At 36.6% G+C, this 15,424-nt stretch overlaps 1 protein-coding gene and 1 pseudogene across 6 annotated transcripts in view; one reads left to right on the top strand and one right to left on the bottom strand.

Annotated features, from left to right (window-relative positions):
* Window positions 1-95: 95 nt before the first annotated feature.
* The window catches only part of TAOK1 (TAO kinase 1), a 148,937-nt gene continuing 133,608 nt past the window's right edge, over window positions 96-15,424 (bottom strand). For 2 of the 6 annotated variants that reach the window (XM_027130502.1, XM_027130507.1), the window contains one exon: window positions 96-9,452. In XM_027130502.1, coding sequence (XP_026986303.1) covers window positions 8,991-9,452 — 462 coding nt within the window. In that variant the 3' untranslated portion in view covers window positions 96-8,990. Of the gene's footprint in view, window positions 9,453-13,799; window positions 13,962-15,424 lie in introns of all 6 variants that reach the window. The other 4 variants (XM_027130503.1, XM_027130504.1, XM_027130506.1 and 1 more) reach the window with 3 other exon arrangements.
* Window positions 10,669-11,775, top strand: LOC113632851 (dynein light chain Tctex-type 1 pseudogene; annotated as a pseudogene).

Here is a 15,424-nt window from a genome sequence, read left to right as displayed (position 1 = left end):
ATTCAGTAATTACCTAGTAAATAGTCACTGAACTGAAATATACTTTATCTTTATGGGAATACAATTACTTAAAAAAACTGAGCAGACACTCTGTGTACTAAAATTACTTTATTACAGTTGATTTTTTTTAAACATTTCCTTTGCTATGATACAAAGGATACTTACAAACAAAATATTACATATGACCTTGTTTTCGCTCTTATGTTCTGACAACTTGGTAACAGCTTTAAATGCACAATCTATACAATTAATACAGGTTATATATGAACTATAAGGTATGTTGAACCAGAAGAATACTGACAATATACTGTACAATAAGCCTTACCAATTAGTGCTGCGGACCATTTCTACCAAAAGGAAAATGCACATCTGTACAGTCACCTTTACCAGCTGGTGCTGACAGTGAGGGAGAGGCTTCTTCCCCATTGCAACCCTTGATAAGCCTCCCCTGTGGGTGTCTGTTTGGTCCGAAAATTAAGAGGACTGTGTATATTTAAAATTAGTCTCCGGTAAAGTGGCAGAACATCACTTTCAACATGATAATCTCTTGCCAAAAAAATCAGTCCTAGTTTTAAAAGACCACAGGTCCTTTGTCCACCATGAAAACCCTACAGGCTCAAGGGCTTTAGGAGATGAGAAGATGAAGGCTGCCAAAAAAGGAGGCAAGAAACCAAGCCAAAATCTAGGTCTTGCAAAATCATCATTTTTCTTCCCTTCACCAAAGGGAACTAGAAATGTACAAATTCATTGATGAACCTCAATGATAACATATCAGTTAGCTGATAACCCTCATTTTATCTGGACCCCTGACTTGTGGGAATAACTGAAAGAGATTGTGAATAATATATACCACTTTTAGAAAAGAACCTCTTGCTTAGTTAAAATATTCCCTTTAGCCACCAAAGCTGGTCCTGGGCTATTACAGGTGTGCATTCATCTCTCAATGGTCTACTCAGAAATGATAAGGTTACAGCTTTTTTTCTTTTCTTTTTTCTTTTTTTAAATAAAAAAGCAATTGACTGAAGCATTTTTCTTTTTTTAGGTAAATAGCAAAAATAAAAATAAAAACCAACCCTGGCATTTGCACAAATAATGCAAATGGAGCGATATGGCCTTTAAGGTAATGGGTTAGTAGAAAGGAAGAGAAGTGAAGAAAATCCAGAGAAAATGATGTACTGATTTTTCTTTTTAAAAATTTCTACAATACATGTGCAAAAAAATCATGCTGGTTGAGAAAAACAAAAGTAAATGAGTATATAAAACTAAAATCATAAATAATATGTTTGGATGACTGGTAAAAGCAGAAACCAACCTGGGTTACAAAAAGGATTATACATTCAAGATGCTCTTAAACCCAGTGGGATAACTTATGTTAAAACTGTGTTAATAGTTACGTTAAAAATCTCAAGTTTGTTTTTAAATCTTCACAATACAAGCAAAGCTGTTTTAAAATATACACTATACATATTTCTCATAGTCTCTCCAACCTCATTAATGCGCATTAGGCTATCTTTTTCATGTACTAAAACAAGGGGGTTTTGAAAGCTAAATTGCTCAGAGTAACTCATCCATTATTTAAATGTTTAAGTTTTAAATGGGTTAAAATTTTTAGCAGACCTACATAAATAGGATTTAGCAACACAAGTGTTAATAAAAAAACTCTAAAGCACTTACAAATTATCAGGTTGAAATAGTCTCGGGAACTTATGTGCACTATACTTCAAAATGTTATTTACATCAGACCATCACTTTTGTAAAAATTTCCCTAAAAAATAAAAAACAAAATAAATTTGGAGAATTAACCCACTCTAACCTAGCAGAGAAGGATCATAAAAGGAGAGGTAAAACAATAACAAAATTATCTCTTAATAGAAATCCCACATATCCCTCTCTACTTGGATTTTGCCCTATGAAACCACCTGCAATTCCTAATAGGCTCATTTATCAAGTGGCAAGATAACGTGGTAAAATACCTTGTCAGATAGATTACTGGCCTCGAGTGGACTTCCTAAAAAAAATTTTCCTACCTGTGTCTCCTGATTGGATTATTTTAGGACACGTGTATGTAATTAATTGGAGGGGCACTCTAAGTAGGCACAACTCCCATTTAATGTGGAATAAAAGGTCTGACATAAAATGCTGCTGGGAAGAAGGGGTGGTGGTTTCTTTGATACTATGAAATGCAAGAAAGCACATTTGGAATAGGCACCAAAAAAGAGCTTTCTGGCAACATACCAGGGGCAGCCAACATCTTAATAAACTAAATATACTTGTCTATGACCAAAAAAGGGTTAGAAGGGTTCCAATATTTCCCCCCAGGTTTGTTTGATATGTGCCCAATAGTCACATGGCCAGCTGGAATCTGCAAACATTAAGCAGTTCCATCCTTTCAAATCACATAATTCATTCCATGACCATGTGTAATTTATAGAAACAATAATGTTCATGCTGAGGCAATGTATTTGAGGGCTCAGAAAAAGCAAACTGTGCCACTGAGAGAAACCTGTTCCCATACAACTGGTCTTCATGCTTTCAAGTGGCCCAAATATACCCTTGATGCTAAGCCAAGCCATGCAAAAGCGAAGAGTACACACTTTTCATTAACACTGGTATCTCATTTCTAAACTTCACTGACCTCAGAGTTGCCAAAGAAACATGAGTAATGAAGGCACACAAATGAAGGTTCATGGATTAAAAAAAATGCAATTCCCTCATCTATGTTTACCAGCTTTAATGACAAAGAAATGGTCAAAGGATTGACAAAGGAATACATGTAATTCTGGAAATAGGAAAATGCTCCAGAAATGGGATCAATGTGCCAGTAATAAGCATAGTTCATTTCATTTGAAAATTCAGCGAGAGCCCAATAAACAATTCCAAGCCATAATGTTATCACCTGCATAATTTACATAAACATTAAAACCCTTGCACTTTATAGACAAAACACACTTCTGTAAACATGGCCACTGGGGGAGGGAGGTTCCCTACCTCATTCATGATTGAGGACATGTAATCATTGTATTAAATAAAATGACTTTGCTTCAAAAGATTTTAAACCTGACCAATGGTTGAGCTTAATTTCTCCCTGTTTAACAACACTGAAGCATTAATTCTAAAAATGTTACCTAGGATGGTTTCAGGGTTAGATGCTAGGACCACAACTGGCAATGACAGCAACTCCTCTCTAGCTGGCACAGACTTATAAACTTTAGTACAAAAACAAAAAAATACAGAAACTAGGTCAATTTGTTAGCTAAATATTTACAGATAATTACATGATTTCTTCACTCACAATTGCTAAAAACTATGAGTGAAAAGGAAACTGTGCAGGTTGAATTACCCGTAATTTAGGGGGAATTCTGGGGTATCAAGATACCCTTTTCATTCATTCACAAGTCTCATCTTCTCTCTACTTTTTCATGGTAAACTACCTACAGATGTCCAGATTAGTATATCCAATGGGCATCCTGTTTCAGAGAGGATTAACCTTTTTCTCTATTTAAAGACTCTCTTGTACATTTAAAAACAAAACAAACCCAACACAATCAAACATAAACACATACACACAGACACATACACACACACAAGCTCTGAAACTTCAAAAAGTTCTGATTGCTGGGTAACAGTTAACAGTGATGGTGACATAGTAAATGGCTCCCCAGTTTTAATTCTCTGCCTTTATTTTCTTTAAAGGATATCTATTTTGGGGTGCGTGAGAGGGAAGTGCAAGTTTAAGAAACCCACAACAGGCAGATAAGGTGCATGCTAATTTACATATTTCTTATGATCTGAAGACTACCATTAGGCCAAATAGATTCTCTTCCCTTGCATGAGTGAAATTTTGGAAATCTGAATATAAACAAGGGAAGAATTAGTTAATGTGACTTTAAAGGGGGCTACCAGAATTCAGTAGAAAATATAAATGCACAATAAAGGAAGAGTTCTCAGCTTCACTTTCTTTTTCTAGACAGTGTTTAATAAAACTTCTTTACAAATTAAGTCACTTCCAATGTAGACTTACTGTAGTGATTTAATAAAAGTGCAGACAACATAACCAGACACACAGCAAAATAGACTTCAATCAGTAGTCCTTGCATACAAGAGGCAAGTCTGCTAAGTGTACAGCACACTCTTCATCCTTTAAGGAATCTGAGGATGGAAAATTTCCAGTTCTTAACAACTAAGAGTAAGTGAGTGCCTTTTAATAGGCAATGCTACAACCTGGTTGGGGGGCACTATCATGATAGATGAGGGAAAACAGAGAATTTGTTTCTCTTTAATAAGGATCTGTATTTTGGTAAGCAGCTCCAAGATGACAGCCCAAGTTTTAGATTTGTTCCTTAGAGAAAGCAGTTTTCTAAGAAATAAGAGCCTCCTCTTCCATCATTATAGGAGATTCACACTTATACACCTTAAATATATTATTTTCTGACTGGAACATACACTAGACACTTCACATTGTGAGCATGGAACAAAATGCAGGGCCATATAAACTACTTAGGAAAGGGTTGCAGTGTTGGGCCAAATCTGTGCTTGAAAAGTAGTGCCTCCGAAGGGGTGGAAGGTGCATGAAGAACTTACTATTATTAGCAAGCAAGAAGAGGCAGCTAAAAGGAGAAAGCCCCTTGCCAATACCAAATCCTTCTCTCCCAGTGGCCATTTCCTGTTGATTTTATAGTTTAGGAGAACCTTAGATGCTTTAGCAGTTATTCCTTTCTTGGATGTTTTGGTCCTTAGCAAAATTTATAATAATTATTATCAATGGAGTAAAAAGGGTAAGAGGATCAATGGCACCACTACTAAGAAATATGCATGGAGTGCACATGAAGATTATGTGACTTATTGGTTCTTTTTATCTTTGCAGAGGAATCACCACCAGTGTTTTTAGTTTCCATGGTTCATTTCTCTCTGCATCACCTATCTTTCATTGCATCATGACACAAACTCACAGAAACACTAACTGGCTCCTTCCCCAGCACTATTTTACTGCATTGCAACTTATGGTTCCACATTTTACTTAACTTTCTTTCCACCCACTCAAGTGCTAAGAGGGGATTAAAATAGAAAAGATTGCATCTAATGACCACCTTCTCATAAATATCAACCCAGAGTACTCATTGTTAAGAAACACATGCATTCTTGCCTTAACTGAGGACTAAAATGAAACAAAATAACAGAACCTTAAGTGCCCTGATGGAAATGTACAGTATGAATTATATTCATCAATCTATACACACATATAGACACTCATATGTATATACAATATATACATACAAATGATAATAACTATACCAAAAATGTGCATATTTAACACAGTTTTTAAAAGCCAGTAGATTATGGTATAATACAATTTATTTCCACTAGTGAATGGCACAAATGGAGAAATGCAAAGGAGGTGTTTCAAGTACAATAAAGTCATTTTTCACAGGTGAAAATAAACAGTATTATTCCAGTGTCCAACACAATGTATTCTATAAAAGTTTAAAATGCCATTTAGTTAAAGAAGTAGAAAGCTACTAAAGTCTGCCTTATGGTCTGAAAAAGACACTCATAGCGTTTTCAATTTTTGAAAAGGGGGTGAGGAAAAATAGGTGGGAGTGGGAGAGAGTCAAGGACAGTTTCTTTAGTGTACTGAATGATGTTTACCTGATGTCTAGGCAGCTGAAAATCATAATGACTATGCTAAAAAGTTCAACTTACCAATAAATCCTTGGCCTAGAGTACCAAGCATATCATATCTGTGGGTGTGGCTTCAAATGCAGGACTACTCATCTCTAGGCACAGAAATGACTAAAAAGAATGGCAGCTCTGAATAAAACTAATAAAAACATATTTTCCAACTAACTTTATCTATATAATGAAAATACTTTGATACTTTAATTTGGGGTTAGAGCTGACTTTAATAAGGGGAAAAATATGTGCAAAAGGAAGGGAACCCCATTAGGAACAATATATTTCAAGGTATGAGGTTTTGCATTTTTCTAATGCTAACTTAAAAAAGGGAGAGACAGTGAACACAAGAAACTTTTACTGCCAAGCTCTGGATACCAGGCATAGCATTTACGACTTTCTGATATGCTGGACAAATATCCCATACTTTTTATTTTCTTAAACACATATATATCAAGTGAACACCAACAATGGGGAAGAGGTAGTAGTAATTTGATCAAATGTTGACGTCTGTACACTGATTCAGAAAGTGCCTGCTTCTTTCTTCAGAATCTCTCAAAACCTTTCAAATTTTCCTGCTACAAGCTTTACTCTTTGATAATTCCTACCATGTATGATATTCCTCAGAAGTTAGATCTTGCAAACACACACAAATCAATTAAGTTGAACCATTTTTGCAAACTATATATATTTTAATTAAAATGAACTTAATGGAATAATCCAGGTATAGTCATGGCCTACATGTAAAACTGGTTGCCACACAATTAAATCAGATACAAAGACCTACTGGATAGACATTTGGAGTCAGTATTCAATCACAATTTTACAAGTACATATGATCTGCATGAACTCAATAACTCAATTTGACTAATTTAAGTCCACAAGTGGACTTTAACATGTATTATTGGTAGTATTTTTTATTTTAAAGAGTTTTGTATGTAAAACTGAGCTGCACTCCTATTCCATGCCTCCAGTAGTATAGAGGGGCCAGACCTAATAAGAATTTTTTTAAAGGTATCAAATTCATATTTTTGGACATTAATTTTAAAGCTCTCTCCTATCATTTTCCTCCAAATAGGTAAATATCTCAATTTGTTTGAAATACTGTATAATAGGTGAATGCAAAATGATAGAAAATTAAAAGCTCCTTTCATTAGATAGACAAGAAGTACATGTCACGTTCAACCTAAAAACTGGTGATCTCAAGCATGGCCAAGAGGACAATGTACCGGAGTGCTACCTGAAACACTGCCTAAAACTGTGTGTGAATTCTACTGTGATCTTGGTTTTTAAAAGATTTACATTAAAATATTAATTTTTCTTCTAGTTACCTTTAAATGAATGCCAGAAACTCCTAAAGGGGAGGATTCATGGAGATTAGACTGACATACCTGGGGAAGACTTAAATTTTGTTGAGAAAGCCAATATTTCAACAATTATAGATTACTGTTTGGTCATTAGCCTGGTCTAGGTGAAGAGTATCATTGAGAGGGACTCAGAAAATTCTACCTTGGAGTTCTCTGACTATTACAAAAAGCAGGATCCAGAGTCAGCAGCAAGGGTTCTTCAAGACAAGGGAGGGGTCAAGACAACTTGTAAGAAACTCTGATTTATCACTGAAAAGAAAGTTTTTTTCCTTCAAGTCATACTCACAGCTTCCTACCCACCTTCAACTCAATTTCCACACTAGCAGTGGAATACCAAGTAACATCTAACTTTCAGCATTGGGTTGATCCTTCATTGCAAAACAAAACAGAACAAAACAAAACACGCCCCTCTGTGGGAAAAAAAAAAGTTAGCGTTTGTCAAGAGATTCCCTGACCACTATAACTTACTTTACTTTTTTTTTAAAATTTGCCAAACTTGCTAGTTCCTTTTCAGTAGTACTTTAGCACTGAGGCTAGAGACTTCTGGAAGTGGTGTTTCCTGTTGTGTGATGTTAACATGATGCCAAATGGTCACTAAGTCTCAAGGAACTAGAAGTTTGTAAAGTATTGCAGCAACAAAAACAGCAATTAAAAAAAAAAAGAAAAAAAAAAAAGAGGACCTGCACATGCAGCAAAATCTACAGTGGTGATGAGGATTAGTCAGCAGCTGGTAAAGTCATTGGCTCAGTGACTCCTGGTTCACTATGGCAACTAAGCATTTAAATAATTGGCTATTCTACTTGTAAACAGGAAATCCCATAAGCCAAAAGGGGTAATCAAATTATGTCTATGTAGTGTGGTGAGAATTCCAATAGATGGCAGTTTGCAAATATGGCATCATTCAAAACTCTCTGGCATTTGATTTGTATTGGCTATATGTTCTTTGTTTCTGTACAAAGTAAAAGTACTGTTTGGGGTCTTGGGAGTTATAGAGCTTAGCTAGAATAAGATATCACAGTATAAGCAACAAAATGTCAGGATATAGAGGCTTCATCTCTTCACTATGCTGCTGAACATACCCACCATATGAACTTTCAGGGGTCTCTCTCACCCTTCTGGTCTTCCCCTTTAAAGGCTCACAGGTTCGTTGATGCAATTCCCACACAACTTGTCATCTCCTTACACCTCCCATCTCACCATGCCACAAAAAAGGCACAATTGAATGGACCAAAAAAAAAAAAAAAAATCACTGACAAATCTATGCAGCATTCAGAAAAAGAACTAAATTGTTTTCTACTCTCTGAAAAAGTCAATGGAACCCTTTAGTGTTCATGGATTTCCACATTCCTTTTCACTCCAAATGAGGCTGAGAAGTCAGACCAATTTAATAAAGAAAATACATTGGTGAGGGGACACAGATGTGTTTCCATAATAACTTGTTTCAGCATATGCTGCCTGCTGTGAGTAGCTTATAAGAATTTGGGGTATGGAGAAAGGCTTTAGATTTTTTCACGACCTTCTTAGGATATAATTGCCCCAAAGTGATGACTCAAGACACATTCCTGCATTCTATTTTTGCAGTGTTCAGAAAATACCCCCTAACTAGCCAATTTCTTGTAACCACATGCTTGAGATATGTGTGTGTGTGTGTGTGTGTGTGTGTGTGTGTGTGTGTGTATGTATATGTATACACACATACATATCTATTCCCCTTTTCAAAATTTCTCCGAAAGTTAAAAAACAAAAACAAAAAAACAAAACCCGGCAGCCAAATACTATGACATCTCAATTAGTAAACACAAAACAGAACGCTTTACAAAAATGAATAAAATATACCATATGCACTCAGCTTCCACACTGTAGTACCCAAGTGAGGAGGCTGCTGTGACGATGTCTGTAGGCAGTTTCTTTTGGCAGACAGCTCCAGCGGAATTGCCACTCTCAATTATTAAGTTATGTATAAGACATGTGTGACCCATTGGATATTTGTGAAGTGACACTCGTGCTTCTGCTCATGCCCTGCTCCGTCCGTCCCCCAGAAGCTGTCCGCCTTAGAGCCTGAGGGCTATTGCGGACTCCCATACTGCTACCTCGAGGTACCCCTTGCATTGGCCCTGAGGGGTGACCCCATGGCTGGGGTCCACCTTGCATTGGATGGCCCCAAGCCTGTGGTGGGCCACCCATGGGATGACCCCAGTGAGGTCCTGGACCCCCAGTAGGATTGTGAGACCAACCAGAAGCTCCTGGGTAGCTGTGGCTGAATGCCTCAGGGGAGAGATTAGAAAGGACCATGTTACTAAAACCTAGTCTCATGCTTTCAGAGTCAAAGGCTTCAATTTCTCTGGCTTGACGTTCCAGCAGGCTTCGTATTCGTTCTGTGCGTTCATTCTGCAAAGCCAACATTTCTTCTTCAATCTGATGGGGGTTAGGAGGAGAGAAGCAAAAAGAAAGCTGATTTATTTTTTAAAATCTACAAACTAAGGAAGTGATAATTACTCAGCTTTGAAGTGAATCATAAAAAAGTTCCCTCTGGCTATTTTATGGCTGTACATTCAAAAATCAAAGAGATGTACTATAGAAATAATACATAATTTATATTTCTAAAATGTGTAAAATCAAGTTCTTAAAAGCAAAGGCAATAACCTCTACTGAAATAATAAATCAAGGCAATTATCACCAATGGCTACTAAATCATTAGGTAAAACACTGAATAAAAAAAAAGTGGGTGAAGGGAAACTAGCTTCATCAGACACAGCAAAATCTCACTCTAATAAAATAAATGTGGGGGACTTTCCTGGTGGTGCAGTGGTTAAGAATCCGCCTGCCAATGCGGGGGACATGGGTTCGATCCTTGGTCCGGGAAGATCCCACATGCCACGGAGCAACTAAGCCCGTGCACAACAGCTGAGCCTGCACTCTAGAGTCCCAAAGCCACAACTACTGAGCCCACATGCCACAACTACTGAAGCCCGCGCGCCTAGAGCCCGTCCTCCGAAACAAGAGAAGCCACCGTAATGAGAAGCCCACGCACCAGAACAAAGAGTAGCCCCCGCTCGCAGCAACTAGAGAAAGTCTGCGCACAGCAATAAAGACCCAATGCAGCCAAAACTAAATAAATAATTAAATAAATAAGATTAAAAAATAAAATAAATGTGGTATTGGTGTAGGGACAGACTATTAGTGAAACAGAAATAAAGATCTCAATTTGTAGGTTTTTAAAGCAGGACAAAAGCATTAATTAATTAATTAATTCAATGGGGGAAAAGATGGATTCTTAAACAAATGACACAGGCACAATTGGCCAACCATCTGGAAGGAAATAAAAATGGCACCCCATCTTATACCACATTCCAGATAGACCAAAGCCTTAAGTGAAAAGCAAACAAACAAAAACTAAAATTTTCATTAAAAAGTTAGTTTCTAGGGCTTCCCTGGTGGCGCAGTGGTTGAGAGTCCACCTGCCGATGCAGGGGACATGGGTTCGTGCCCTGGTCCGGGAAGATCCCACATGCTGCGGAGCGGCTGGGCCCGTGAGCCATGGCCGCTGAGCCTGCGTGGTCGGAGCCTGTGCTCTGCAAGGGGAGAGGCCACAACAGTGAGAGGCCCGCGTACCGTGCAAAAAAAAAAAAAAAAAAAAAAAAGTTAGTTTCTATACACCTAGAAATTAGTGGTTGGGTAGCCATCATCATCAGTTCTGAAAAACTGAAAGGTATTACAAATAAATGTAGTTGACTATACATATATTTTTTAAAATGTAAAATAATTCATAATAAAGTCAAGAGAATGAAAAAAAAAGTTGATGGAGAACTTTTTTATGACTGGTCAAATTTAATATTGCCTAAACCCACTGATCAATATTAATGTCACTTAAAAGGGGGACAGCTAGACATTATGTATCTTTTGATGTGATGCAAAAGGAAGTACACAGTAACCCTCATGAAAATTCCTTGCAAAAATTAAAAACTGAATCTAAATATAATCATGCCTCTGGATCTCATTACCAGTTTATATAGGAAACATGAAGTAAAAATGAGAATACATTAAACGACACCATGAGGACGCAATCAGCCAAATCCAGATTTTGAGAATTCCTACAGAACAAATGATCCAATCCAAATGGAGGGGAAAAAAAAGTGTAGGGGAGAGGGCCCTATTATAGACTAATTAACTTAAAAGACAATTAACCAAAACAATGTCTGGACCTTGTTTGGGCCCCAATCCAAATAAGCCAACTTAAAGAAGACATTTCTGAGATAACAGGAGAAATTTAGGCATGGACTGAGTATGAGGTAATATTTAAATTTTATTATCAATTTTGTTAAATATTATGATGGACTTATGATTATATTAAAGTAAAAAAGTCCTTATCTATATTTAGGAGTGAAATGATGCTATGCTAGAATTTGCTTTAAAATATCCCAGACAGAAGGCAGAGGCAAGGCACTGAAGGAAAGATGGAAGACTACCAGGCTACCAAGGAGACTGCTTTTGTTGTTGATGAAGTGAGCAACATTGTAAAAGAGGCCATAGAAAGAGCCATTGGTGGCAATGCCTATCAGCACAGCAAAGTGAATCAGTGGACCACAAACATAGTGGAGCAAACCCTAAGCCAACTCACCAAGCTGGGGAAACCATTTAAATACATTGTGACCCGTGTAATCATGCAGAAGAACAGAGCGGGATTACACATGGCAAGTTCCTGCTTCTGGGACAGCTCTACTGATGGGAGCTGGACTGTGCGATGGGAGAACAAGACCATGTACTACATTGTCAGCGCCTTCGGGCTGTCCATTTTTTTTTTTTTTTTTTTTGGCGGTACGTGGGCCTCTCACTGTTGTGGCCTCTCCCGTTGCAGAGCACAGGCTCCGGATGCGCAGGCTCAGAGGCCATGGCTCACGGACCCAGCCACTCCGCGGCATGTGGGATCTTCCCGGACCGGGGCACGAACCCGTGTCCCCTGCAATGGCAGGCGGACTCTCAACCACTGCGCCACCAGGGAATCCCCAGGCTGTCCATTTGACCACCTCGTCCAGCCTGTGATTTTCTCCTTTTGTCCCAACGTTTCTCTACCATCTTCTAACCACCAGCCATCTAGTCAGTGATCACCTGTCTCACTCTCTTTAAGTGTGTTTTTGTGGCACTCTCAAAATGCAGAGAAAAAAACCAAATAACCACACTGTTCTGTGACCTGCACATCCTAAGTCAGAGGAATCATCACTGAAGGTAGTCAGGAGCCTGTCCTGACACTTGTCTTAACTTTGAATGTTTCTTTTCAAAGGTGCTAAAAGCCTAAATCTGCTAAGTGTGAAACTTTCTCTAATCTGAAATGATTCAAACACACTAAATTTTCCATACTTTGTACTTTTGTTAGAATAATACATTATTCTAATTAAAAATATATATATATCCCAGACATTCTTTCCCCCAAGAGTGTGTGTGTGTATGTGTGTGTGTATGTAGTGGGGGGAATAGATAAGAAAATATTAGCAAAATACTGATAAATGTTGAAGCTGGGTGATGAGTACTTGGAATTTCATTGTACTAAGTCTCCCTACTTTTGTATATGTTTGAAAATTTCCATGAAAAAAAGTTTTTAAAAGATAGGAAAAAAGAGAATTTGTAAAGGAGCATTAAATAATCATGTTTCAAGATATTTGAGAACTTAAGCCAATAGTCATATTGCTATCTGTAGAAATCTAGCTCAATAAATGTTTACTTTCTATGTGTCATTTTTAAGTGCCCTTAAGAAAAACACAGTTTAGCATGGGAAACACATGCAAATAAAAATTACAATAGAATATGGTAAGATGTAATAATAGATTTATAAAGTATAGCAGAAATACTAAGGGACGGAGTGATTCACTCTACAGGAGAAGGAGACTAGGGCAAAGAAGTCTTCTTAGAGGAGGTGGTAGAGACTGGATTCTGAAGGAAGAATACAAGTTTACCAGGAAGACAAGCAGAGGGGAAAATATTTTCAGCAGAGAGAACATGTGGGAAAACATGGACAAATGGTAAAAATAAGAAGTGTTTGGAGAATTACAGATCGGCCAGATGGACTCCAGTAAGAAGAGTTTGAAAATTATCGAAAGTTCTAAATACTAGTGTTACAAAGATTTAGAGAGGGCCATTCATTTGAAGATTGAAGGAGAACTTAGATTAAACATGAATGCTTCCTGTGAGGTAAAGACATCAAATTGTTAACTGTGGTGATCTCTGAGTGGAAGGATTAAGGACATTTCTGTTTCTCTATATTTGCCAGGTTTTAAAAAATGACTGTGTATTTATAAAATAATTTCCCCACTCTTTTCATATCTATAGATAAAATACCCAATTCTTTGGAATTAAACTTATTTATCTCTAAGGATTCAGAGAACTTCAAATTTTTAAAGTATGTTATATGTAAAAAATTTTAAATCCATTTACTTAAAAGCACTTATTTTAATTTGAAGGATCTAATAAATGATGGGAAAGCACTCAGCATGTAACTGATCTGAATTCCTTGCATATAATCTGAAGGAAACTCATGATAAAAATATTAAACACATTAATGCTTATGAACCTTTTATCCAGTAAGTACTGCTTCAATTTCGTTTGCTGATTAGTTTTGCCATTCAAGAAACTCAGAACATTTTTCAATTAAAGAAAAATAAAACCTAAGATTTGTGATAGGTTACACTAATCCCCATTTCTTTTAAAACATGTTATTTATTACTGCAAATTAGAAAGGTGGTTTCACTGGGTAGATAAAAGTTACCATACTTAAGACTTGAGAGGCTCTCTCGACCTATCTTCTTTGAAATCAAATGTGATATTTTTGTGTGAATATTTTCAGTTCCACAAAGAAAGATCCTGTAAGATGTTCCAGTCGTCAATTCTCACTTAAAAACTACCAACCATGTTTGTTGATACTTAAGTGAAATACTGAAAGAAAATTAATTGAAATGATAAAACTAAAAAATGAAAACATTTATATTTTGGAAATACTGCCACTTTTCATGCACATATAAAATTCACAGGGAATCAACTAGGCGCCAATAAAAAATAAATTTTTTTTTAAATTCATAGGGAATTTAACATTTATAGTTATGTTGTCATTTTGCTGAAAATTTTAATGTAAATGAAATATGAGAAAAGTCATAAAAGGACCTTATGTGAGTCAAGTGAGGCCTACTTTTACTTTGTTGGTGCCTCAACCTACAGGAACAACTCTTGGTTCATTTCGAGATTAAAGCAAACTTCCAAGAGAACTATTCATCATGAAACAAGTAATATTCACTCTGGTTCCACCTCTATTTATTTTCAGATTACTGTTTCTCATCTGTACAACGAGTAAGTGCCAAGTGCAGAAAATACAGCAGTTAAGATTTTTCAAAGTTTCTGTAGAGAGGTTACCTGGGTTTGGTAGCTGCCAACTGACCCCAAACTGCTTTACATGCATGTCACTTGAAATGTAAATATTAGCCCTAGTAGCAACTCAAAGCACTATAGATTCATCACCCTACTGTTCCTTTATTATCTGTCATACTAAATAATCTTATGTATTTTCCCTTATCTAAGTAATATAAACCACATTAAAAAAGTAAAATATAGGGAATTCCCTGGTAGTCCACTGGTTAGGACTCTGTGCTTCCACTGCAGGGGGCACGGGTTCATCCCTGGTCAGGGAACTAAGATCCTGCATGCTGCGTGGTATAGTCCCCACCAAAGAAGTAAAACAGAAAAACAAACTATTCTATCATGTTAATATAGCCACTTCTAGCATTACTTCAATTCACTTTAAGTGTGATTGGTCTTTTTTATTTTATTCAACACATCATAAGCATTTTTCTATATTAATACTGTCTTTGTAGCCATCATTTAAATGGCTGAATAAGATTTTATTAAGTGGCTTGGCCATAATTACTTAATTATATCTCTATCTTAGATGGTTATGTATTTTAAACCATTATAAACTATGCTATAATTACCATATTTAGCATCTTGCTTTTCCTATATTTGGATTTCCTTAGAATAAATTCTCAAACACTTAACATTTCCAAAGTACAATATATACTTCCAGAGGGAAGAGATATGGGGACATATGTATATGTATAACTGATTCACTTTGTTAAAAAGCAGAAAGTAACATACCACTGTAAAGCAATTATACTCCAATAAAGATGTTTTTTATATATATATATATACACACACACACACACACACACACACACACACTTCCAAATTGCTTTGCAAAATGCATTAACATTATATGAGAGTGCCACTGCACCTTCACCAATGTGTATCAGTTTTATGCCCATATTTTACTAGGCTCTGTAGAACATACAGGCTTGGTTCATATAGTGAAATAAGATTGTACCTAAGACACTAATCAGCCCTAACTCTGA

The sequence above is a fragment of the Aethalodelphis obliquidens genome, unplaced genomic scaffold (assembly GCF_003676395.1).
Source record: "Aethalodelphis obliquidens isolate GAN/ISIS:26980383/991018 unplaced genomic scaffold, ASM367639v1 scaffold38, whole genome shotgun sequence".
Lineage (NCBI taxonomy): Eukaryota > Metazoa > Chordata > Mammalia > Artiodactyla > Delphinidae > Aethalodelphis > Aethalodelphis obliquidens.
This window is presented reverse-complemented; position numbering and strand designations above follow the sequence as displayed.